This window comes from Pithys albifrons, chromosome 2 (assembly GCF_047495875.1).
Source record: "Pithys albifrons albifrons isolate INPA30051 chromosome 2, PitAlb_v1, whole genome shotgun sequence".
In the NCBI taxonomy this organism is placed as follows: domain Eukaryota; kingdom Metazoa; phylum Chordata; class Aves; order Passeriformes; family Thamnophilidae; genus Pithys; species Pithys albifrons.
In genome coordinates this window covers 45,371,355-45,398,328 of record NC_092459.1, presented here as the reverse complement: position 1 = coordinate 45,398,328, position 26,974 = coordinate 45,371,355, and the positions used below count along the sequence as shown (strand labels likewise).

Genomic DNA, 26,974 nt, shown 5'->3' with positions numbered 1-26,974 from the left:
CCGGCGGCAGCGCACGCGCGGCCCCGCCCCGGCCCCGCCCCGCCCGTGCCGGAAGTGGCGGCGGTGGCGGCGGCGGAGCGGTGAGTGCCGGGCCGGGCCGGGCCGGGGCAGGGCGACCGCGATGGGGGAACCCGCGCCGGGGGAACCCGCGCCCGCGGCTCTCGGGGGACAGCGCCCACTCCCCGCTCCGGCCCCGCAGAGGGACGAGCGGCCTTGCCCGGGGTGCGGTCCGACCCTGCGGGGCGAGTCGCCGAGCTCGGGGCTCCCGCTGGGCGGGGGGGCGGAGCTTGCGGTGCCCACAGTGCCCTCCCGGCCCCGGCCCCGCTCCCGCCGTGCGTATGCGGGCTGCGGGGTGCCCTTTGCTTTGGCCGACCCCGTGTCGGGATCGTCCCCGGGCCCTGCGCGGACCCAACCCTGAGGCCACCCCCGGGAACTCCCGAGCCCTTCGGCGACCGGACCGGAGTGCGTCCGACTCCTTGTACACGGCCTCACTCTATTGCTAGGGTTTTTTGGGCGGATGTTTCGGATTTGTGGTCAGAATAGAATCATAGAATCGATTAGTTTGGAAAAGACCTCCAAGATCATCAAGTCCAACCCTTGGTCCAACTCCAGTCCATTTACCAGATCATGGCACTCAGTGCCACGTCCAATCTCAGTTTAAAAACCTCCAGGGATGGGGAATCCACCACCTCTCTGGGCAGGCCATTCTAATGCCTGATTACTCTCTCTGGAAAGAATCTTTTCCTGAACTCCAACTTAAATTTCCCCTGGCAGAGCTTGAGCCCGTGCCCCCTTGTCCTATTGCTGAGTGCCTGGGAGAAGAGACCAACCCCCACCTGGCTAGAACTTCCCTTCAGGTAGTTCTAGACAGTGATGAGGTCACCTCTGAGCCTCCTCTTCTCTAATGGCATCGCCTCCCGATTAAACGCCAAAGTCTTCGATGTGATTGAAACCCTCAAAACACCCTCTCGACCCCGTGTGAGACGGGTGAGACGTGCGGGTGTCAAGGGATGCTTGTGGGCAGAGCTGGCAGCAGCTTCCAGAAGTTCTGGGAATGCACGGGAAGGCAGAGTTGGGTCACGCCTGCAGCTGTGCTTTCAGGTAGTCCACCAACAAACATCAGGCTCGCATCCTCCAGAAGTTAAAGCTGCCAGGTAAAACAGTTTGACTCCACTGTGAACTATTTGGTAAATGATTTGGGCTAAAGAATCACCTTTTCGCCATCTCAGTAGCATTTGAGTGGGTAGTGTATGTTACTTTGTGTAGCATTTGTTCAGGTGATTGAAACTGTTGCATTGACTAAATACAAATCCCAAATTTATTTGTGTTTAATGTGGCACATATAAATTAAGATGGCAGGTAGCTAATCTGTTTTATCTTTTGCTCAGATGAGCCTTGCAAATTGGATATTTTGGGCACATCTATAATAATATTTGGTGGATTCCTCTGCAACTGGTGGATTTTTTCGTTTGTTATTAATTATTGTAAGTTTACAGTTGAAAAGGCTTAGCAAGTCAAATTGATGGCTAATAATTACCATAATCAACTCTGTTTTAGACAGAGCACTTTAAAAGTCTGCCGTTTTTCTGCTTTTATTGCTTTTCTCCGTAGGCTGAAGGTTAGTAGGTAAAGCATTATGAGAGAGAAATTTTCAGATTGACAGAAGTGGGTAAAAGAAGTCATGGTGTCCTGCCACGCTGGTAGCATTAAAGTTTTGTCGTTGATTACAGGATTTCATAGCCTTGTCCCTGAATAATCTCCAATGATGAAGCTTCAGTTGACTCTTTTTATTTCCAGTGTGGTGGGTTGATGCTGCTGGGTGCCAGGTGCCCACCAAAGCCACTCCATCACTCCCATCCTGAGCTGGACGGGGGACAGAGAATAAAATAAAAAGCTCATGGGTTGAGATAAGGACAGGGATAGATCAGTCAGCAATTACCATCACAGGCAAAACAGATTTGACTTGGGGAAATTAATTTATTGAATGAAATCAGAGCAGGATAATGAAAAATAAAACCAAATCTTAAAACAGTTTCTTCCTACTCCTCCCTTATTTCCAGACTCAGCTTTACATGTACTTTTCTCTGCCTCATTGCCCTCTGGTGGCACAGGGGGATGGGGAATGGGGGCTGTGCTCAGTTCATCACATACTGTCTCTGCCATAGAGGGAGGATTCCTCACACTCTTCCCCTGCTCCAGCTTGGGGGCTTTCTCATGGGAGACAGTCATCCACAAACCTCTCCAAAGTGAGTCCTTCTCACAGGCTACAGTTCTTCACAAGCTGCTCCAGTGTGGGTCCCTTCCAGGGGTGCAGTCCTTCAGGAACAGGCTGCCCCAATGTGGGTTCCCCACAGGGTCACAAGTCCTGCCAGCAAACCTGCTGTGGTGTGGGCTCCTCTCTCTGTGGGCCCACAGTCCTTTCAGGACCCCGCTCCAGCATGGGCTTCCCACAGGGTCACAGCCTCCTTTGGGCTTCCACTTGCTCCAGCATGGGGTCCTCCATCCATGGGCTGCAGGGGCAGAGGCTGCTTCACCATGGTCTGCACCACAGGCTGCAGGGGAATCTGCTCCAGCACCTGGAGCATCTCCTCCCCCTCCTTCACTGACCTTGGTGTCTGCAGGGCTGTTTCTCTCACATATTCTCACTCCTCTCTCTAGCTCAGATGTGGAAGTGTTTTTCCCCCTTCTTAAATCTGTTTTCCCAGAGGCATTACCATTGTTGCTGAGGAGCTCAGCTTTGGCCAGCAGCAGGTCCGTCCTGGAGCTGGGTGGTGTTGTCTCTGTAGGACATGGAGGAAGATTCTAACAGCTCCTCACAGAACCCACACCTGTAGCTGCCCCACTACCCAAACCTTGCCATGCAAACCCACTACTCTACTAAGGAGCCCTGAACAAAGAGTTCTTTTTGTCCTATTGTTTTAGTTGTGAAAGGCCATTTCAGAGGGGTAGCAATTTCTTTAGATAATACAGAGCTTGCAGTACACCAGTAATAAACAAATCATAGGCAATAAATCTGATCTAAAAAACAACCTGTAGCCATTTCATAGGATTTAAAAACACTTTTTTGAAGAAAATCTGTGTCAGCAATAGTGTTGATTTTTCAAAAGTTTGTAGGATTCAGAATTGCTTCTGAAACTCATGAACTCTGTTGCTGGTAAAACAAATTATATTTGGTATCTTAGAATGCAGACTGCTAAAATAATTCCTTATTAAAGCTCTTCTGTTTTTATAGGCACCTCCTTTCATACTTGTAATTAAAATGGCAAAAGCAACTCCTGATGTTCCTGAGAAACTGGTCATCATCCACTCCAAAGCTCACAAAGATACCATTCTGGCTAACTTTGAAGAACAGAGGAAAAATGATTTTCTTTGCGACATTACTCTAATAGTGGAGAATGTGCAATTCAGAGCCCATAAAGCTTTGCTGGCTGCCAGCAGTGAATACTTCTCAATGATGTTCGTAAATGAGGGTGAAATAGGACAGTCAGTTTACATGTTGGAGGGAATGGTTGCAGACATCTTTGGAATTCTGCTAGAATTTATCTACACTGGTTACCTGTGTGCCAGCGAGAAAAGCGCAGAACAAATCCTGGCTACTGCACAGCTGCTGAAAGTGGCTGACTTGGTATGGGCCTGTACAGACTACCTGGCCAACCATAGCCCAGGCAATGCCTTGCCAGCTCCATCTAACAGTGGAGCCTCTGTAGCTGTTCTTGCAAGTGACAACGAAAATCAAGATCCACCAAAACGAAAACGAGGGCGACCAAGGAAAATCAAGGTTCTCCAAGAAGAAGAAGAAGAATCAGGAGCAAATTCTCCTGAAGATGTGCAGCTAAGAGAGAACAACTCCATGCAAAATAAGCAAAATTTTATGAAAAAAGACCCTGAAGCAGAAGAAGCAGTCACCAGTGAACAGGCTCTAGAGAGGAAAGATGGAGAAGAAACTGAACGTGCTTGTGGCTCAGAGGCTGCTGTTGATCTGTCAGGTGAGAAAGATGAAAACTATGATCCCAAATCTGAAGGCATACAGAGCACTCAGAGCCGTTACAGCAAACGTACAATAAGGAGATCAATCAAACTAAAGGATTATAAACTTCTTGGGGATGAGGATGAAAAAGGACTGGCAAAGAGAACAGATGGAAAAAGAAAACATGTGGGTTCTGAAGCTTGCTGTAAAGACTGTGGCAAAGTATTTAAATATAATCACTTCTTAGCTATTCACCAGCGAAGTCATACAGGTAGGCATTAAGAGACTGCTGCTTCTGGGTTAGGGTTTAGTGATGTTGCTAAATGTGAGCAAATTGTTGAAATGTTGGCTGTTTTCTAGAGCAAGAGCTCGCCAGAATAGCATGCTGATGAAAATTATGGTGTGTCTCCCATGTTCGCTGTTTTATTCTTGTCAGCAGATCTCAGGGCCTTTATGTCTCATTTTGATTGCAGTTTAGTTAATTTTGCTGTTTAAACACTGAATTATATGGCAATAGTTTAAGAGTTATTGTTATGTGGGTCGTCCCGTGGTGTAAAGGAGAGCACTCTGGACTCCAAATCCCAAGGACCTGAGTTCCAGTCTCAGTGGGACCGTCCCCTGGCAGTTCAATGCCTCCCTGCCGTCCCATCCCGTCACATCTCGGATGCTCAGCAGGGTCAGCCCCGCTTAGTACCGGGTGCTGTGACAGTCCCGAGGACTTCCCTGTCACTGTCCAAGCTCGCTCGGCCGTGGCAGATGGACCTCAGGACTTAAAGGGTGGGGCCAGTTCTGCGCACGCTGTGCCTCACCTAAAAAATCCATTGTGCAGGCTGGAAGGGCACACCCACGTGGGGAGAGCCCTGCCCAAATCTGCGTTCGCCAAGTCTGGCCACACATACATACATACTGTTATGTGAAGCTTGTCTCTTAATTCTCTTCACAACTACTTGAGAGTAATTTTTTAGTAGCTACTACATTGCAATACATCTCGCTGTCAGTGTAGTATATCGAGTGAGAAATTATGCATCTGTACCTTAAAATGTCATCTTTTGCTTTCAGGAGAGCGCCCTTTTAAGTGCAGTGAGTGTGGCAAAGGCTTTTCCCACAGGCATTCCCTTCAGGTCCATGTGCGGATGCACACTGGGGAACGTCCGTACACATGCACCATCTGCAGTAAGGCTCTGACAACAAAGCATTCTCTTCTGGAGCATATGAGTCTACATACAGGTAAGTAGTTCAAGGCCAATGTAGCCTCTCTGCTCCAAGAATTTGTCTTTCTGAAAAAAAGGTGTTTCTGCTCTGTCTTGTGTGCTAGCTTATGTTTATTTATTTTCTTACACTTACTTTGTATATGGCTTACTTCTTAGTAAGTGATTTTCCTTACAGGGCAGAAGGCTTTTACGTGTGATCAGTGTGGGAAATACTTCAGCCAAAAGAGGCAGCTCAAGAGCCACTATCGAGTACACACAGGTATAACAAATATGGATTGAGAACTGGCTTACAATCCATGCTGATTTGTCTTCCTAAAGAGCAGCTAAGGCTTAAAGTTATTCCTTGGTGATGTATTTAGTGTTGCCTTCCTGATATGTCTTATCTTGATATAACAGTGGATAGAGTGAAAAAGATAAAATGGTGTGTAGTAAATGGAATGCGTAAAACAATTGAGAAGGGCTCTTACAATGATTAAAAATCAGTTATGCTATATTTGACATGCAACTTTATTATTTTACCCCTGCTGTCCATGTTACACCAAAGCTAGGAATTGTATAAATAATTGTGTCCCCTGCCTGGTGTGCAAATTGGCTTGCAGTTGCCCACTGCTTTGGACTAGTAGTGGCAAACAAGCTTTAGGAATTGTCCTCCTCCTCTCTTCTGGAGCCAGATGGAGATTTAAGTTGCGCACACAGGAAGTGGTGGAGTAAATCAGAATTTACAAAGCTTCAAGAGAAGTGTGTTTGGGCAGGAGCAGGTGTCAGTCCCCTCTTTTCCCATGGTAGTATTGAATAGAGAAACAGGAGTGTGACAGTTAAGATAAGGAGGAGTCAGTGAATCACCTTTTGTTTTATCTCTATATTATATCAAAGTGGTTATTTTACAGGAAAGTGCTTTAACAAAGATCACTGAAGAGATACAGGGGATCACTTATGCACTGACACTTTTTTTATTATTGCGACAAGGCCGTTCACTGCCGGAATGTAACCAGTGTCGTCGCAAATTCATAGATGCAGCTCAGTTAAAGAAACATCTAAGAACACATACAGGTAATGTTGTCCCTTGGGTTTTGTGTTTGCTTTTTCTTGACATTACACAGAAGAAGCAATTTTAGGCAAGTGACACTTGTGTCTGTGGGACTTTGGCTCTACTTGTACATAATGATGCCTGTATTCCTAACGAAGAGATTTGACATCAAGAATGCAGGAGCACAAAAACCCTTGTATTATAGCAGCATAGAAGCGGGGCCTATTGCAGGAAGAGGGGTTATCGCCCATTTTCACAAAGCCTGCTGCAGAAAATGCTGGTTAGCTCTCCTGTGAAAAAATCCTGGCCTGGAAATTCAGTTCATCATGAGAGCTACATCCAGCATGTATGGGGCTTTCATTGAGGTAACTTGTTACAGAATGAGCTGGGCACCCTGCCTGTGAGGGATGGGTGCTTATGAAAAACACTTTGACCACAAAAATAATTATTTCCATTTACCTTTTTATTGTGCTTTAATAAACCAGATGTTGAGAGGAGGTGGGCTGGAGGGATGATACAACGCAAGTACGTCAGAGGGTGTTTTAAGAGTTTTAGAGGGCAAGCTGGTAGTGAATGACTGGGGAACAGGGAAAAATGTTGACCTACCCTCTGATAATAACAAGGCATAAACTTCTTAAAATATTTCTCTTTGAACAGTAAGTTCACAAGGTGACATGTGAATAAGCTTGTCTTATAACTATAAAGTGGCAATTGCTTCCTCCCCAAATCAAATTATTCTTCAGCATGTTGTCTGCAGTTGTAATACAGGACTCCGTCTCAAGCATACTGTTGACACACACAGCAGCTTTGTAGCTGAAGCTGATACAGCTCCCTAAATGTAGTAGGAAAGGAGAAGAGGAAGCATACTCACAAAGGAAGTTGCAAAAGTAGATGAAGCTGAATTCTAGCAGAAACTGGCTTGCAGTATATTTTGTTTCCAGAAAAGACAGGTGAGATACCAATATTAATTATGCAGAAATAATAACTGATCTGTCCCATCTCAAAAGCAAAAAGTAAAATTCCAAGACTTTTTGGGGACAGATGTTAACATTGATATGACTGTTCTGCTTTGGCAGCAGTTTGGTAACACTGTGTCATAGTATACTGTCTACTGGCAAAGTGACACCTGTTCTCAGTAACAGACTGGGACTAGATGACTAGAGGTCCCTTCTGACAAATGTTTCTTGTTTTGTCATCCTTTATCCCTGCCTCCAAAGCCACATGAAGGCAGGTTGCAGTTCTATGCTGAAAGTGAAGCTTCCTTGGAAACTGGCTGCTGCCCAGTCCTGGGGTTTATTGTGCTTTGATGGTGTGAATTACCACATTGGTGATTTGTTTCTTATGTCAGGTGTCTAAAGAACCTCAACACAATCCCAAGGATTTGTTACGGTGTGAATTAAGATTTGCTTTGGTTGGGTAGCATCTGTTTATTGTGAACCTTCTTATAATTTAATTTGGCCTCTCTACTCTATTAGACACAAAAATTCCAAATGAAGTAAAAAAACCCCCAAAACAAATTAAAAAACCCCAAAATTCACAATTTATTCAACTCACTTAGTTGTTTTCCAGCTGGTGTTCACAGAATATCGTAAGCCTAATGTGATGGAGCCTTACAGAAAGCCAGTCAACTTGTTAAGATAATGGATTCACTTTCCGCCTTTGGAATTTGGGCTTACTCATCTGCATGGTGCTGCATGTGAGCCTTGCATTAATGCCTGCTGGTTCAGGACCAGCCCTTTTCCAAGCGTTTCAGTTCTATGTGGAACACCCACATCTGTGTCACAGGTACAGCTCTTGGTTGCTCTGAGGGCTCAGATCACCCAGTTCTTTCATCTTCAAAGGGGAGAAATGCCAGAGGTGTATGTTTAAAATACTATGCCCTTATTTTGTCTATTGAGTTAATTCAGCTTTGGGTATCTGTCCCGACCCGTGGCAGAAACATGAGGAACTGTCAGTACTCACTCGATACTCTGTATGGTAAAATATAAAATGTTTTTTAATACATTGATGAGAAGTGCTATGTAAAAAGTGATGTCACATTTCTTTCTGATAGGTGAGAAGCCATTCACTTGTGAGATTTGTGGCAAATCGTTTACAGCTAAAAGTTCACTTCAGACTCACATTAGAATTCACAGGTAAAGTATGTCTAATGTTCCTTACATTTTTTAAAAATGCAACTTCTAATCTGATAACCTCTAACAGTGGTTGTTCAATCATAGAATGGTTAGAATTTGTTTGCATTTTGGATGAATGGTTAAAAGTAACATTTTTGCTTAATCTATGTAAGGAAATAATTGGTAGTGGAAGGTACCAAACTCCTAAATACTCATGTACCAAGGTATTGTAAGAGTCTTCTTTGGTGTTTTGTCTGTTCAGTGACAAGGTACTTACTGCTATATTATTTATGTGAAAATTTTACTGTGAATGTTTGTCAGACAGCAGAACAGCAGCCATGGTGTAACAAGGTTAATGGAACATTGTCCTGTTACCCTGGAATCTATCATGGTTTATTAGCAGCATTACTTGTCTTTTACCCTTGTCAGTGTGATGCATTGCATAAAGGCATGCTGGATTTTAAATCACTGGAGAACTGTTGTATAAGAAAACATTTCCAGTAAAATTTCTTGTCCCTTTGACTCAGGCAGCAAGATAGGATTTGGCCACTTATTTTTGTTTTAAAGCCTTCACTGTTAGTATTGTATTGCATGGCCAGACTTGGCGAACGCAGATTTGGGCAGGGCTCTCCCCACGTGGGTGTGCCCTTCCAGCCTGCGCAGTGGATTTTTTAGGTGAGGCACAGCGTGCGCAGAACTGGCCCCACCGTTTAAGTCCTGAGGTCCATCTGCCACGGCCGAGTGAGCTTGGACAGTGACAGTGAAGTCCTCAGGACTGTCACAGCACCCGGTACTAACTGGGGCTGACCCTGCTGAGCATCCGAGATGTGACGGGATGGGATGGCAGGGAGGCATTGAACTGCCAGGGGACGGTCCCACTGAGACTGGAACTCAGGTCCTTGGGATTTGGAGTCCAGAGTGCTCTCCTTTATACCACGGGACCGCCCCTCACTGTTAGTAAATGTTCTTAAAATGGCCAGTTTTAGAGTTGGTCAAAGTAAGCTGTTGTATTCTTGGCAAGGTCCAGCAGCACAGAACTTGTACTACTGGGGTTATGACAGGAGGGCAGATATCTCTGTAGTTCTTGATCATATACTAATGAAACAGTTGTGCGGCTTGTGAAGTCAAACAAAAACAATCAGGAAGCCAGAGAGAGAACATTTTTAAAGTATCTAATCCTAAGTGCTTATAATTTAGCAAAACAAAGTAATCATTTAAGTATTTCATTACAGAACAAGTTTCACAAAACAGCACTGTCTAAGTGAATATTTCAATGAGATCACATTTTGTTTGTTTTGCAGAGGAGAAAAACCTTATTCTTGTGGTATCTGTGGAAAATCCTTCTCTGATTCCAGTGCTAAGAGAAGACACTGTATCTTACACACAGGCAAAAAGCCTTTCTCCTGTCCAGAATGTAGTTTGCAGTTTGCTCGTCTGGACAACCTGAAGTCTCATTTGAAAATTCATAGCAAGGAGAAGCAGTTCCAGGAAGCCAGCACTGCCCAGAGCACCAACACTCACCCAGAAGTGAGAAATATTCTCCAGCTGCAGCAGTACCAGCTTGCCACCTCTGGAGGGCAGGAAATCCAACTGCTGGTTACAGATGCAGTGCACAACATCAACTTCATGCCTAGCCATAATCAAGGCATTAGTATTGTGACTGCAGAAAATGCCCCGAACTTGACAACAGAGCAGGCTGCGAACCTCACGCTGCTTGCGCAGCCACCACAGCAGCTGCAAAACTTGTTGCTCTCAGCTCAGCCAGAGCCAGCAGAACAAATCCAAAGTATCAATATGATTGCAAACCAAATAGCAGCTGCCCAGCCTGAACAAATGCATGTCATCACTCTTTCAAAGGAAGCACTGGAACATCTCCATGCTCATCAAGGACAAAATGAACAAATGCACTTAGCAGGATCTTCACATCCAGCTCAGCACGTGCAGCTGGCTCAGGAATCAAGTCAGCAGTCTCACTCTAGCCACGATACAGTCTCCTCCCATCAGATCAGTGAAGAACAGAATCAAAGTGTACATAGTTCTGAATCCCATCAGCAGGCTGTGTCAGTAAATGAGCCATCTCGTAAGCACCCTATCCAAGGGCAGGCTTTCTGAAATGCTTATTTCTCATCAGATGGCTGTGCCAGAGCAAACTTCTCCTCCAGGCAGGGATTACATGTATCACTTTTACTTTTCTGCAGCAGAATCTGTCTGAGGATGCATTTGTTGGTGATTTTAGATGGGTGACTCAGTTTTCTTTATTTATTTTAGACTTTTAAAATTTTTTTTCAAATTGGTGTTTCTTTACCACTTAGTCCATTCCTCACAAGTGATTAATGTGGGGGTTTGTGCCTGATACCCAACCATGCCTACTGAGGAGATATTTCACCCCTTATTTCCATTTCTGTGTGACTCTCCAGAGAAGTGCACCTTGCTGCTAGAAAACAGTGTTTAATACATCTGCAGGTCAGAAAATACCACTCCTCTGACCAAGTCAACATTACCTGAGCTACTGTCAAGGTTAAGATAACCAGTACTTTTTGCAAAGCTAACACCACGTCTTAGGTTTAATGAGCTTTCTCTCTGCAGGATAATGTAAATTATCTACGTGATCATTCCCTGAAGTGCATTATGATTTACTGACTACCAAATTTGTTTGGTTTGGGTTGAAACTGTTGCAGCAACTGTTTAACTGGCCCTAGCTCTTCCCTTCTGTTCATTGGGTGCTGTACAAGTTTTGCTCCTCAGAAATGCTTGAGCCATTGCACTTGAATAGTGGCAGTGGGTTGTGGTGGTTGCACTGGAGAACTGAAAAGCCCAAATTCTGCTCTGTTAGTTCTACCACTCACTCTCTGTGTGATTGTGGGCAAGGTAGTTGACTTCTGTGCCTTATTTCATCATCTAGTAAGTGGGGATAGTGTTCACACACTCTGCCAAGCACTTTGAAGAGCTCTTGATGTTGAAAGCACTCTCTACTGAAGTGCAAAATTCTCTTCCTCACAGGATTCTGTCTGAGCTTAGGAGCCAGTGTATATTTAAAGTATTATTTTTTGTACTTTTGAGAGAAGGCTGTAATCTTACTTTAATATATGTAAAGACTGATAATTGTTTATGTGAGGACTTCAACAATGAAGATCATCACTTCAGAGCATAATGAGCTACATGAATGGGGCATGTCACTTGAAGTTGTACATCTATTTCATTGACTAAATTAGATGTGTACAGTTTGTTTTCAATGACTGACTCCTAACAAAGAAAATTTGACATCTTAATAAAATGATTGCCAGACTACATGATTTGTGTTTACAAGTTTGGCGACTGGTAACATCTTGCATAATGGACTGGCATGTTAAAATCCACAGATAAAATGCCACTGTTACTTAACATGCTCAGTTGTCACTTCAGCTTTAAAATACTTGTGATTTACATTGATGTTTCATGTTACAACAAATGAAAAATCTAAAAACTAAGGTGAATGTGAGTGCAAAATTATGGAAATTTTGGATAGTATTCCTCATTCAAATCCGGACTACCTGGCTGGCTCCTGACTGCATGCTTTATAAGTTTGGGTAAGTATCTACATTTTTTCAGAGTACTAGACCACTTTTATGTAAATGGCTCATGATAAGGATAGACAGTGAGAATAAATAAATAAATAAATAAATAAAACAACGAACCGTCCCACAAGAAAACTATTTCCTCTCGAAATGGAGAAATCAACTTTGTATACTTCCTACTACCAACACAAATTAGCATGTTCTGCAGTTCTACTTGAGAAGCTTGAAGTCTTGATGCTGTAAGAACAGATTACTAAATACATTAAAGCCTTTACTACATCTGTGAAAATCTCACTGATTAATTGTCTAAGTTTATCTATTTCTGTCAGTTTCATCAACTTTTGATTTTATCTAAAACACTGTATGGTACAGAATACTGTCGGGTCATAAGTTTTCAAAAGCTTGCACTGAATTCATTCTGTGATGTATATTTATGAATCCTGAAATTATTAAAAACTGGCTACAAGCTAAATTCTAAGGCTACCTGTAAAGTAACTGTTCAATACTTACCTTTATTTTTAACTTCATTTTTTCATTATGCAGTTACCCTTGCCAGATTCAGTTCAATGCTACAGCTACACAAGACATTATCACATAATGATTTCTCATCGCTTTCCCTGTAACTAAAAAAATACCAAAGTTTGGTGTTTGAAATTTTTTATGCTTTCCTATGAATAAATTGCCAGTGAAGAAACAAGCATTCGTGAATGGCACAGCAAGGACTAATCTTGCACCCCACATTGCTTTAGCTGTCAGCACATACTGTAACTTGCAGTCAAGGAGCTGGCATGGCTTCTTGCATCACAAATGTTGCTTTTTGGACACCATTTGCTTCCTTTCCAGTGAATGCATTTCTATTAAAGAGGAAAATGAATCACTTTTCTGTGTTTGCATTTTTAAGGATGGGGCTGAAGCCTATGATTGCTTGGCATTTCAAAGGAAACCCCTTCAGCTTTGTTTTTCAGTCCAGCTTCCACTAAGAACTATTTAGGAAAAAATGCATCCCTCAAAAACTTAAGTTTCAAAGCAGCTCTCTAAATATCTTCACTCCTTAGCCAGTAAACACCTTAACTTCTCCTTTTCTCACATAGACTAATCTTAGCAAATCCATCTCACTGCTTAGTATGTTAAAATGAGATTAGGGTTTTAGAAATAAATGCAGGACAGTAAGAGGACTACAGAGAGATCCATTTTTTTGAGCAATTAACACCATTGTGTGTCTTCTGCTCCATTTGTAAGTTACCCAGAGTGGTTTAATAGGATTTTACTTTTTTTTCCCAAATGCAAATTTAGCAGATTTTGGCTCTTTGTGAAAATTTTGGCTAGTTCTCGAGGTACAAGGTGACACAAATCCTCGAGAGGTAGAGCAAACACAGTGTGACGTGTGTATCTGATTATTGTATGTGTATTTCCCCTGCTTGGCCTTGCAGTCCAGCATCTCATTTCTGATAGATAAATATCTGAGTATTTATTTCATGTGAGCTGTGAAAGCAAATTGTCCTACCGACAGGAAAAGCTTCATGCTAGCAGTTCATTTTTCAAGGATCATTTACATACTTGGTTTGCCCTCTCTTCTGCTCAAGGGGGACTAAAAAAGCACTACTAGGGGTTGTACAGCATTGTAAGAGGAAGAGAAGATGACTCTCTACCTCACCACAAACCCTTTGCAGCTGAACACCTATTCACAGGCTAAAGTTGTGAATGTTGAGCCTGGTATTGATCTTGCCAGTTGTTCAGGAAAAGAGTTTTGCTTTCATATCTTTATTTGTGAAATACTTGTTTTACCGTCTTAGCTGGTTAGTCATCATGGGGAAGGTCATGGTTGATGTTTGCTAAGATCTATCCTAGTATGTGGGGATGTGGGATTTTTCAGTCTCTTCCCACTTAACTAGTATGAAATGGATTTCTAATCACTGCCCCAGTGTCTGTGTGAGCACAGCACCCAGCTACCTTTCCCGTCTCCCCACGTCTTCCATCTCTGCAGCAGGCTGTCTCTCTGACTTGTGTATCTTACCCAGGAGGAGCTGAGTCGGATACGGGAGTGGCTGGGAGGAGGCTGGTTTGCAAAGCAGGCGTGCCCTGGAGGCTGAGAGTAGTCAGGGCTGCTGCCTGGGTATGCTTATCTCCACATGGTCAGAAGTCTGGCCATGCAGGCATTTTCCCAGTCCTGTAGCACTGCAGGTTCTCTCCAAGAGCAGAGAAAGAAAATGTAATGCCATACCACTATGGCAGCTATCATAGCCATGATTTGAGGACCTCTTTTATCTATTCATTAGAGACATTAAAGAGTCTGCTGCTTGCAGAGCTGCAGTCCTGTGAGCTATTGCAGTTCATGTTCTATCACTTTTCTGATGCTCTGTAAAACATGGTTTTCCACAACAGAGGGACTACTGTTCGCATCTGTCCCAAGAAATTCTTCCAAGTGATAAAAAAACATCCAGGCATCTTCCACGTGAGCCAGCATCTCACTGTACTAGACTTACTGCTCATTTCTGGCTGATATTTTAATCCTACCTAATTGAAGGTATCTTTGGAATAGCAAGAAGCAGAACTTTGTTTTAGTTAGCAAACTCCCTATCCTGTCCTGCAAGTTTTTCTGACACCTGCAAATACATCCCACTGTCTGTGCCTTCCCTGAGAGAACCGATTCTTACATGTTCACGGGTCTTCCCTTCAAACCCCCTTGCCCTTGAGGGTAGCTATTACAGCAGTCCCCTGGGGAGCTTCAGGTTGTTGTGGACATCCCAGTCAGTATAGTGTCATCTTCAATGGCCTTGCTTTGAATTTCTTGATAAAGTGCTGTCACTTTTTGCCTTTCACCTGGAAGATGAAGCTCATAGAAGTCTTCCTTCCTTCTGGAGCTGAATCTGTCCTTTGTTCCCTGGCAGTAGGAAGCTGTTTTTAGCAGCCTCCTTTGATGTTTACTTCGACGGCTGGGTGATCTAACAGCTGTGTTTTCCCTGCATAGTATCCATCAGAAAGGACTGGTGGCACCCAAGGGTCTGGTGTGGTAAAGGCGCTGGTGGCCCTGCCACTGGTCATCACAGCACACAGTTCAGCAGACAGGCTGTGCAACGTTTTCCCTCCAGGTATTTGCTGTGAAACTACTTGGCATTTGTATCTTCTCCTTCTTTATGCAGCTTTTAGCAAGGCAATGCTGCAGGTTGTATACAAATACCCAAAGGGAGAGTGAAGAAGATGGAGCCAGGCTCTTTTTGGTGGTACCAAGCAATAGGACAAGAAGCAGTGGGCAGAAACTGGTGCACAGGAAGTTCCATCTGAATATGAGTAAGAACTTTACTTTGCGAACGACCACACACTGAACAGATTGCCCAGAGAAGTTGTGGGGTCTCCATCACCGGAGATACTTACTTGAGATCTATCTGAATGTAATTCTGTGCCCTGTGGTCCAGGATCACCCTGCTTGAGCAGGGAGGTTGGACCAGATGACCCACTGTCGTCCCTTCCAGCCTTACCCATTCTGTGATTCTGTGACTTGACTTGCCCTTCACCAAGATGTCTCTGGATGACGCCTAGCAGCTTTCCTTTAGTATCTTCATGTAGGCAAACTCTCTCAAATATATACACATACTCAAATTTATTTAGTCTGCTTTTCTGTTCTGTTTCTCAGTCCCTTTCAGATGCTATTTTGAACTAAAAGGAACTGAAATAGCTGCAGCCACAGCAGGTGGAGAGGTTTAGAGTGAGGAAACCCTCTGAGAATCACACAGAAGCAAAACTTTTGTGTCTTGTGTCAGGGCATGTGTGCACTTTTCAAAAGACTTCAAATGCAGATGATACAAAACTGGGAGGAGCTGTTGACTCCCTCAAAGGCAGGGAGGCCCTGCAGAGAGATCTCAACAAATTAGAGGGCTGGGAAATCACCAACCATAGGAAGATCAACAGGGGAAAGTGCTGGATACTGCACCTGGGACGGGGCAACCCTGGATGTTTGTAGCAGCCTGGGGAATGAAATGCTGGAAAGCAGTATCATGGAAAGGGACCTGGAGGTCCTGGTGGATGGCAAGTTGAATATGAGTCAGCAGTGCCCTGACAGCCAGGAGGGCCAAATCTGTCCTGGGGGGCATCAGGCACAGCATCACCAGCCCACTGAGGGAGGGGGTTGTCCTGCTCTGTTCTGCACTGGTGATTCTGTGATTCTGTTTCCAAGAACGTTAGCTGCACAACCTTTGAAAGGGTTTCAGTATCATTGTTTAAATGTGCTGCACAATCTCTCATGTTTTTCATATTTTCCTTCATGGTAATTGTTTTTCTCTCCAGACTGAATGTACATCTGCCACAGACTGGTGAGCAGAGTGGCACTGGCAAACTCACATCTAACTCTTATCACCAGCAAAACATTTATGCACATCTACATAGTATGAATAGGCTTGCAGAACAATATTGTGCTGTCATAAACAGGTAATAGAAAGAGTCTGAAATTAATATTAGTCATCCAGTTCAAGATTTTAATAAATATCATTTTAATAACTGGCAACCAGATGAATAGAATTTGATGTTCCTGAATTACAAAGTGATGATAAAAGGGGAGAAGTAAAAATCAGAACAGATAGAGACAACAAGTAATCAGTGGCTCTTGGCTTGCTCTTTTTTTTTTTTAAAAGTGCATAATAAATTTTCAGAAAACAGTCCTACTGAGCAAACAAGTTATGCTTGTTAGGCTGATTGTTGCATTGCTTTTTGACTTTGATTATCAATGGACTATTAGCAATATTTTCCTAGTTAATTCCCTTTATTGCCCACAATGACAGTAAAAATTTCCATGACTAGAAATTATCATTAAATTTAAAAAATGATTTTTTTTTCAAAGAAAAAGTATTAACAGGAGCCAGTCATATGTATGTGCAGAATTAAATTTCAGAAACAGAATTTGTGTGTAAATTCAAACATGCTTACCAAATGCACAATCTCAACCTCAAGGGTTTTTTTAGGTAATATTCAGTGGATTGTTCTGGTTTTAATACTTACACTTTGTAGTGCAACAGGAGAAAAGAGATGTTATAAAAGGCCCAATAAACTTCAGTTGTATTAATCTGTATCAAGCTAAAAACATGGATGTTGAGAAAAACAGGTAGAGAAGAGAATGTTTTCTGAAACATTACTGATTTTATATTTGACTCTGAGTATGCTGCTTCTCTTCTGGACTTCACATAAGGCTGCTACAGATCTTTTTTGGCTATAGCAGAAGTCATATGGTCTGGATACCAAAATTAGATTCTGCTTTGTTGCAGCCTATGGAGGCTCCAGCAGTCGTGGTGCCGGCCCCTGGGAGGAGGAAGGAAAAGGCTTTCTGGTGAGCTGCTCAGTCACAGCCCACAAAACATCACTGCAGTTGCACGTGATACTTGCAGTTTCTTGACATCACGCCTCAGCTCGCCTGCTGCCACCCAGCACCTGGCTGTAAATTAAAACTGCCCTGTCTTACCATTTTAATATGTCTGCTTGTCCAAACTGTTTGTTCTCCCTTGTATTTCTGTCTTTCTTCGTCAGGAGAACATCATCATCCCATGAAATGATAGTATCTCATGCACGGATCTTTCAGGCAAGGAAGCAGCTATGGCAGCTAAATCTTCAGAATCTGATCATCATCATAGTCTTTGATAGTGTGAGGGTGGAGATCTTCAAATCCTACATTGTCACAAATCCCAACACAGCACTTAAAAAAGCATTGCCCTAATGAATCACGGTAGTGAACTATCACTGAGTCACACATGGACCGGAGAAACTTCAGGAATACCTGAAGAGGCCCTTCTGAAACTTGTGATTTCTTTCTCAGTCTGAATTTTTTACAGGCATGGGTAGTTCAGCAACATCTAGCTGTGAGGCTATAGTGGGTTTGGGTTTGATTCTGTTTTTATGTAAAAATGTATCACTTTATAAAGACATTTGGATACACAGTTGGGGAAAAATGCACATTGTTATTAAGATATGAAATTAATGCTTTTTAAATTTAATGTAGGTTTGTTCTGCAGAACATATTTTCTGCATGGCAATCAGAACTGTCTCATCTGCAATAGGAGTTTGACTCATCAAATATATACTTTTCCAGGAAATGTGACAATTGTTCTGTTGCTCCTTGATGTCATGAAAAGCTACGCAATTTTTTTACAATTCAGTATTGTCACTTCTAACACCAGAGGCTCCTAAAGTTCACTGTGCTCAGAGACTCACGGTGACCTGGCCCAGCTCTGCTCTCAGAAGCCCGAGCTGAGTCTACAATTGTCCCAACAAAGCAGCTTTTGCATGTGCTGCATGAGCCAAAAGAGCAAACCTGCCACGGTGGCACAAAGCTTTGCTGTGGGAGCCGTGACCCCTCTGAAACTGCTCGGTCCACGTGCTGTCCCGCTCTGCCTGGGCTGCTGGCAGGAATGATGTCTCAGCAGTGCCCTGCAAACACAGCTGTGGGTAGGAGTTTCTGCGTCAAAGGGAGACACACACTTTATACAGTGTGTAATTAGGCTGTAAATCTCATTGCCACAGACATCTGTGGATGCCAGATTTTTACATTTGTCTGAAAAGCAAAGAAATTCACATGAAAAAGATACACCAAGGGCCATTAAATGCAAAGATGCCAGAAAGTCCTTGAGCAGAGGCTTTCTGGAGGTTGGGAGAGTAATGGGGAAGAAGTGCTCTTGATTGCTTTTTCTTACCACTTTTTTTGGGTGTTGCATCAGCAACAGGCTCTTCATCCTTGCTTTTAAATGATCCTGTACTGACAGCATCTGTCATGAGCTCTGGAAAGAACTGGCTTCAGTCCTCTGCTCTGCCACACACTTTCTGTGTAACCTCATTTTCCTTCCTTCAGGAGCAAACTGAAATTGGAGCACATCCCAGCCTCTGACAGGGTTTAAACCTGTTTATGTTAGGCTTGGGAGCACTTAGAAATGTGGAGTTGGGCTCTGTTGGCAAACTTGAACTCATGGTGGCCAGAGCGACACAGTCCCATGGCAGGTGCCTGTGGAAGTGGCAGTGATGAGGCTGCTCCAGGACCCAGTTTTCCATGTGGGCAAGTGCATGGCAGGGGTTTACCTGGGATTCGGCCCCAGCATCAGGCTGGGAGCAGCGGGGAGCAGTGTGGGCTGGAAGTAAATAAGCAGAGGAATGCCTGCTCCTGGCAGCAGCTCTTGGAAAGAAAATACTCTGAATTTCACGCTTCTGTTTTTCTTTGGTGCTGCCAGATGCAGGTACCAGAACTGAGGCTTTATGGGCTCCTGGCTCAGTGCTGCTTAGGGCAGGGATCTGCATTGCAGCATGCTCACCTCCTTGTTCCTGCAACTCCAAGAAATGTTACAGCTGTGCAATGCTGTACAGGATGGCACACACATCACAGCTCAGCAACTTATGACAAGCCCCTTAATGCAGTTCTGGCAGTGCAAACAAGAAAGCAAGGAGCTGCAAACCTCAAAGGTTTTTGCAGCCTTTCAATGGGAAGCTCAACTGTGTGCCAGAGGCACAGCATGCAGCCCCACTGCAGGGTGTGCAAGGCTGACCTTCCTGCCCTCCCTGCCAGTAAAGTTTATCTGCCAGGCTCATTCCCCAGCTGATTGCTGCAGTGGGATGTGCCTCTTGGCTTTTTTTCCTGTTTTTTTCCAGCCACCATCCCAACACAGATAGCAACAGGGACCATGAGGTGAACAGAGGCACGTCTTCAAGTTATGCTTCCTAAGGCCAGCCTGGCTGGCTTTAGGCCACAGCTGGTGGCACATGTGTGCTACAGCCCACATGGAGATGAGACTAAGCTGGTGGACAAGGATGTCCCAGGTCTAAGCAGCAGTGTGCTCCCGATACAATGGTACAAGCAATAAGGACTGGACACATTCACCTTGCAGCCTTCACCAAGCCACTTGCTTGCCTCAAGGCCCTGCACCCAATCTCCTGGACAGTAAAGGACTGTGACTCCCTGTGCAAGCAAAAATGCAGTTGGTGATGCTCAACAACATTTTAGAATATCTGTTTGCTTACATCTGTCTCACATGGCAGGGAGGGGTGGAGGCAGCACCAGTATAGTTTAATATTTGTGAAGCAGCCCTTTAGAGAAAAACCAGACACCCAGTACATCTGCAAACAGCGATTTAGAGCCATTTGCATGTGCTTCTGCAAGTGTTGGGGATTACACCAGAGACATGAGGGGTGCAGAGAATAACAGGATTAGAAGGTTGCTTAGGCTGTGGTTCATAAGTACCAGCTGCAACAGGACAGAATATGGGAGGGTATTAAACTGCTTATAAGCACACTTTTTTCCTTACCCTGAAAATATAGGCCCTAAAGCTGAAGTTTCCAAGCAAGTTTCCAGATCCTTTAGTAGAATTTGCATGACATGAATATTTACAGGAGACAAACAAGGTAACTCTTGCATCCTCAGGTTGTTTGTGTCCTCTCCCTGGGGCTGCAGCCTTGCCCAGCTTGGTGCCACCCGCAGATTTTGGAAGTGAGTTTTGCACCCCCATGTATTTATATTTATCCCTCAAGGCAGGATGGGGCTCTCCAGATTCTTTCCCTGTTCAGTCTGAGCTGCCCTCCAAGTGACAATCAGATGCCTCTTGGTATGATAATTTCCCAAGCAACAGGATCCAGATCTTTAGGGCATGCCTCACAAAAAGCTGCTGCTCAGTCTGTTCCAGTTGGCAGGACTTGTGGTTTTAGAAGCAGGAAAAGCATAAAAATACCACAGGCCACTTGACCTGTGGTGGATATTATTATTGCTTCTTCACTAGAAGTGTAATTGATTCCTGGAGGCTTTGCTGTTCCTCTGAAATGCAGGAACTCAGAGGTGAGGTGAGCTATGCCTGCCCAGTGATGAGCTTCATTTACGGCCAACTGCTGGGTTATGAGAAGGAGCTGCTCAAGGGCATTATCATGAGTCCCTTATCAAATCTCCTTTCTTACACAAGTTACTGGCCTTAACTCACCACAGAATCACCACTGCATCTTCATCCTTCCTCCTTCTAACCCTACTCCCTCTAACAGATGTCCTTCTCGGGGCACTCCTTCCTTGGCTGAGCACTGCCACTGCCAGAGCCATCCCAGCAGGAGGTGCTGGACATTCTCAGAGGGGCAGCAATTAAATGCTCTGCATGTAATAGTTCATAGAGAGATCGTCTCTTGGGATGGAAGCAGAGCTCTTCCCAAAGGTCTGTTAACCTTTCAGTAGTGAAACAGAAAGATAGATGCACTTGTTCTCCCAGGCTGATGTGCAATCCTTGTTTCTGACCTCAGCTAAGCTGCTCACTGACAACCCTGTTAAAAATGCCTGTGACAAACCTGGTCTCTGATGATTAGTTTTATCTACCCTGCAGATATCATAACTGGAAAGGGAGATGAAGGAAAGTCAATTTATGGTCCCACCTTTGAAGGTATGTCTCCCCAGCCTTCATACTACATTCACAAATGGTGAATTTTCACATAAACCAAGTTGTTGGTATGATCTTCTTCACATAAAACTTGGGAATTGCTTTTCATCTCCCTAAAGCAAGAGTTTGCTTTTTACTCTGCTTGTATTAGTGAGAGCAGACCCCTTTAGTGAGAACACTTTTTCATTTGTTACCTTGTCCCCCTCCTCTAATGGTCCCTGCCTGAGGCTCAGCTCCACCAACCCCTCCTCTTTGCCTAAATGAGGGCTGATGGTCACCCACTGCCTGCTTCAAACTTCAAATATTCACCTTTGTGGAGAGGACCTTAGAAAGGCAGAAGTGGATTAGCTGCAGATCTCCAGACACCCGTACCACCTGTTTAAATGCATTTAAAGTAACAGAAGTTATCAGTTTTAACTCTAGATTTCCTGGATCTGGCAGCTTTTCAGGCTTGAGCACACTGCAGGCATTCCTGCCAGCAATGACTCTGTGGATGGGAGTTCTGAATCTCACATAAAACTGTGAAAGTAGAGAAGTGACAGCTCATGTTCATGAGCTAAGTTTAACAAAAAATGTTGCCTCATACGGGTATAAAGTAATAAAATGTAAATAAAAAAGAACATTCTAACTTTCAATATTAAAGAACCCATAAAATTGACATAGGCATTTGAGATCTTCTTAAATGCTACCCATCAAGATGTTTTATGACAATTAAAGCACTTTTGAAACTGAATTATGTTCCCTTATATAAAAGCTTTCTCACTGCCAGTGATGCAAACCATTTGAGCAGGCTGGGCAGCAGCCAACACTGAGAACAGAGATGCCAAGTGTAGCTGAAAACTTCCTTTCCCAAGATGCTGAAGATCTTGCCTGTGAGGAGAAGCCTCAAGGTCCCAGGTTGGACGGAACAAGACACAGTGGTGGTGTGAGGCAGGAAAGCTGCAGGTGGAAGTCCTGTGTGTGGGATTTAAGGCAGTAAATGTTACAGGCTACCTAGAGCGGACAGGAAGAAGCAAAAGTCACTCCTTTGGTGCTCAAGCTCCTGAAGAGCAGCAAGCCCAGACTCTTGGGGCACACGCATCTCTGAGAGAACATAAGCTGGTACTGGAAAACAATAGGACTGGCTGTTAAATTGTTTGCAAACTTGACATCGCCAAAGATTTAAAATTTTGTGAATCCTCTTTTCCAGCAATATTATCCAGTGTATTTGTGCTAGTGCCCATCTCACACCCTTTGCACTTTCTGTTCATGTAGAAATTGCTTAGGTTTATGATCTGTAGATTTACCTGCTCTGCATGTCAGGTAGAAATGAATCAAAGAATCATAGAATCATAGAACTAATTGGGTTGGAAAAGACCTCCGAGATCATCAAGTCCAACCCTTGGTCCAACTCCAGTCCATTTACCAGATCATGGCACTCAGTGCCACATCCAATATCAGTTTAAAAATCTCCAGGGATGGTGAATCCACCCCCTCTCTGGGCAGCCCATTCCAATGCCTGATTACTCTCTCTGAGAAGAATTTTTTTCTAATATCCAATTTAAATTTCCCCTGGCAGAGCTTGAGCCCGTGCCCCCTTGTCCTATTGCTGAGTGCCTGGGAGAAGAGACCAACCCCCACCTGGCTAGAACTTCCCTTCAGGTAGGTCTAGTCAGTGATGAGGTTGCCTCTGAGTCTTCTCTTCTCCAGGCTAAACAACCTCAGCCTCTCCCCACAGGACTTGTGCTCCAGTCCCTTCACCAGCCGTGTTGCTCTTCTCTGGACTCTCCTCTGAGTTTGCCGGTCCACAGGCACCTGTGCACACAGGAGAGCTGCGGCCCCACATGCTGCCTGGGCTGCAACACAAAGCCCCACCCCATGTGCAGCACTGTGCTCTGGCTCCACCATCCTCCCGCAGGCAGAGCTTGTGCTTTGCCTATGCTACCCAGGAAAGAAGCTGCCACGTCATGTGGGAAGAAGATAATGTATCAAAAATTGCTTCAGTGGATTTAATTTGGAATCAGCCAACCGCAAAAGTGTCCCTGGAAGAGTTTTGTTACCCATATTTCACATACTCCTTGTGTTAATGTGTTAAAGGAGAGGGTTGCTAGTCCTTGCCCTCTCCCTCTTTAATTAGAAGTTGCTTTTCACCGCTGAGAAAGGTGCTCCCTTGGGTATGCCTTTCTATTTTAAGGCTTAGGTTGCTTTCCCAATACTTCCCACAAAACTACTTTACATTGAGGGCCGAGGACAAATATCTTCCATATCTGAAAAGGGTGAGAAATGCCTCTGTCAGCCAGTAAAGTTATGGGAGACTCTGTGCTTGGCATGTGTCTGGGCACTGCAACCAGTGCCTGCTGAAATTAATGGGACACAACCTCATTTTACTGTAATGAGATGAAAGGACTGAGGCAATTACACAGAATCACTTGGACTGGAGCATTATGTCATAGGACAAAGCATCCCACTCCAAAATTAGTCTACTGAAGTAATTTTGCAAACCACAAGGGAGCATAGTCAGGGAATAACTGTTCAGTTAAAATTTAATTTTTCATTTTTATGAATCAGTTTCCAAGAAGGACATTTAAACAGGGTAACAAGAATTAGAAAAAAAATAATCAGAGAGCAATAAAATCTAAATATTTCTACAGTTTTCTTAAAGATTGTTGAGAGCTCAATGGGGCTCTTGACTGCTCAGGACAGATGGTGATGGAGACTGACAGGATCAGTTGGAGTCAGGGGGATTCCTCATCATCATACCCCAAACCCAAGCATGCCTAATGCCTCTTCTTCACCAGTCATTCCTCCTGAGACCCATTCCTTCTCTTCCTCACCAGTTCTTCCTCAGTTGTCATGGAGTATCCTCTTCACCTTCTCACAGCTCGTTTCAATCACCTGCCTTCTCTCCTTGCCCTGGAAAAAAAGCTTCCACTGTGGGAGCACTCTCATCTCCTTAACTAAATATCTGCTCTCCATTTATTCAGCTCTGTCACTTCACTTGGATAAAGAAGTCTCCTGCTCACCTTCCTGTGTGAGTCACCAAGAGCTGGGAGCAGCCGGGCATCCCGCCTCAGCCAGCCATGTCCTGCTCTCACAGCCCTGTGCTCATGGGAGATCTTGTCCCCTTCACTGCAGGCAGAGGCAGATGGGAAGGCAGAGCAGAGGCTGTGCTTGGAGCTACTCTGCCTTCCACCTTCCCCATCCATATCATGGGAATAATCCCAAGCAGCCATGGGGAATTGCTATGCTAAGTACCCTGAGCTCCCCTGGTGAGAGGCATTAGAGATCAACAACGCAGAGCCAAAAACATCTAGAGAGCTTTTTTATGGATATTTTTTCATTAGCTTCTTTACTGGCTTAAGCACTGGACAGTAGCAGGAAGCCCTTTCTAAAAAAGACATTGATTCAAAGCAAACTTTGCTGGCATGAGACTTGATGAGACTTGTGAGGGAAAAGGAGAAGGGTGAGTGGGAAGGAGGAAAGGGGAGCTTGCAGGAGCTGGCAAAAGAGACCTTTATAGTGAATATCAGCAAAGGGAGCAACACAACTGAGCCCTTCATCCCCCAGCTCTCCCAAGATGAAATCATCTCCATCCATCACAAGGGAAGGGGGAGCCTTAGGATAGCTAACAAGAGTTGCCACAGCAACAGCTCACAGTTGTACACCACCTTCCAGTCAGCTCCCCACCTGTACAAGAAATATGTGGCTTTTGGGCAGGTACACAGAAGCTTGGCATCACTGCACTGCACAGGAGGTCACCCTGGCCCTGCAGGACATTGCTGTCCAGGAGGAAGCATCCATGAAATCCCTTTGGCAGCTGCAACACAAATGTCTCTGGCCAGAGGAAGGATGGACAAGTCAGAATTGAAGTACCTAATGACCCCCACACCTTCCTTCTCTGCCCTGCCCAGGCTTGCTCGATTTAGAAAACCCTATTGTAAAACTAAGGAAGCTGCCAGGACATCACCAGGACCAAGGTTACAAACTTGTGACTGCAAAGTTCAGTGTCAGCTGAAGGTGGGCCCTGAAAGACAGGGAGGCATTTCACAAAAAGTCTGGGCTCTGCTCTGCCCTCATGAGCTGAAAGAAACTATTTTAGTGAGTGCATACTAGAAGTTTGTTCTCAGTAGGCTGATGTATAGGACTGGCCCTGCTAAAAGTTTTAGGTTTTCAAGAATGTAATAAACCAGATTATTGCTCTGGGCAGTTTGCTTGATGGAAGAGAAGAAAATATGTAAGTATTACCACAGAGAGAGAAATTCACAGTGCAGTTTCCATCACATGAAGATAGACAACATTTTTTAAGGTAGCAAAAAGCATAGGTGTCAAACCTACAGATAACAAACCAAAAGCCAGATATATTTATAACCAGGAACATTCACCTTGCCACCAGCTCTGTGCAATCTGAAAAGTGTGGGATCCATGATCTTACAGCCAGGCCCTCCTCAATCCAAGTGGGAGTTTAAACCCGAGGAAGCAAAAAGCAGCCACAGCATACAAGGATAGCTGTGCACTTTCCAGCTCTGCTCAGTCTTTCTGCTGTCTCCACTTGGACAAGTGACACTTGCAGTGTCCTCCCTGCTTGGTGCCACTCTGCTGGATAGGATGGAGTGAGGTGGAATGGGATACAGTACAAAGCTTTCCAGAGCATTGCTGGCATCCATCGCCATGCCAGCGCCGGCAGGAGGCACAGCTCGTCCTCCCACAGCGTGGGAGCAGGACAGGCTGAAAATCATAAAGATTGCAAAATGTTGGACTGTTTTCAGGATTCAGATTGGTGCTGTGTTGGAAGAAAATGAAAGATACTTCTCAAAGAGTCACTTCTAATAGTGTCACTTCTGACAACCTGTCTCCTGACTTCTTTCTTCTCAAAAGTAAAGGCCATTTGTAGCTATGGCACATGGAACAACACTTATTTTGTTAAATAAATGTAGCTGCATAAAGCCATGGTATTTTCACCTCTCCTAAAATGCCATATTCTTAGTCAAGAACTGATGGCATTTGCAACTCTGTTGCCAACAACAGCTTTTTAAGGGACAGACTGAGGGTAGCCTGTCAGTAGGAAACAGGTGCCTGTGCTTGTTATGGCCCTGCACAGGACAGAGATGCAGAGCTTGGCTTTGGATGGTGATGGATCACATGTGCATTTTCTCCCTCCCGTAGGCAACTGATCGAGGGCACAGAAAACCTCCAAAGACTGGAAGTTGTACCTACACATAACAAAAGGCCTACAGTAGGCCGCAAGATTATTAACTGGGGGACCTTCAACCCATGATTGCTAGCTGGTTTTCTTGCCTGGTTTAAGGTAAAGAACTATTTCCCACTTAGCCTTTTACAGACCTCGATGGCTTTCACTTACGGCAAAAATAAAACTGCTTCTTACACATGTGAATGGCCTGGAAACATTCTTTTGGTTTAAAAAGAAATGTTCATAAAGTGTTAAAATTATTTATACAGGAATATAGAAAAAAACCTGTGAATGTATTTCAGTGCATCTACAATATGCAGAAAATAGTGTTAATATGATTATATTGTGACAACGAGATATGGTAAAATGCACATATGGCTAAAGCACCTGTGGACAGAGGAGACACACCTAGAGGGATAAAGCTAACTGTTTCTGACTGAATTCTGCCCCTGTCACAACCTTCACAGTACAACGGCTGTCTCGGTTTGAGGGGAAAAACCAAAATGTTTTACCCACAAGCAGGGGAGGGGCCTCCTCCACAATAATCACACCACTCTTTATCA

The 26,974-nt window shown here is 44.2% G+C and overlaps 2 protein-coding genes across 4 annotated transcripts; both read left to right on the top strand.

Annotated features, from left to right (window-relative positions):
* The first annotated feature begins 47 nt into the window (after positions 1–47).
* ZBTB24 (zinc finger and BTB domain containing 24) lies at positions 48–12,751 on the top strand. Of its 3 annotated transcripts, XM_071548885.1 has the most exons (8): positions 71–80; positions 775–1,154; positions 3,233–4,238; positions 5,027–5,194; positions 5,354–5,437; positions 6,145–6,228; positions 8,259–8,340; positions 9,621–12,751. In XM_071548885.1, the coding sequence occupies exons 3-8, from the start codon at positions 3,260–3,262 to the stop codon at positions 10,429–10,431; spliced, it is 2,208 nt and encodes a 735-aa protein (XP_071404986.1). In that variant the 5' UTR covers positions 71–80; positions 775–1,154; positions 3,233–3,259; the 3' UTR covers positions 10,432–12,751. The 3 variants fall into 3 exon arrangements, with proteins under 3 accessions (XP_071404985.1, XP_071404987.1, XP_071404986.1); XM_071548884.1 differs by lacking the exon at positions 775–1,154 and having other exon boundaries at positions 48–80; XM_071548886.1 differs by lacking the exons at positions 775–1,154; positions 6,145–6,228; positions 8,259–8,340; positions 9,621–12,751 and adding an exon at positions 6,066–6,139 and having other exon boundaries at positions 48–80.
* Positions 12,752–19,683: 6,932 nt separating this feature from the next.
* PPIL6 (peptidylprolyl isomerase like 6) lies at positions 19,684–26,498 on the top strand. Its single transcript, XM_071580271.1, is given in 6 exon segments — positions 19,684–19,776; positions 20,154–20,237; positions 20,655–20,784; positions 21,191–21,247; positions 24,801–24,936; positions 26,387–26,498. Coding segments are annotated over 6 exon segments (612 nt in total).
* The last annotated feature ends 476 nt before the right edge of the window (positions 26,499–26,974 follow it).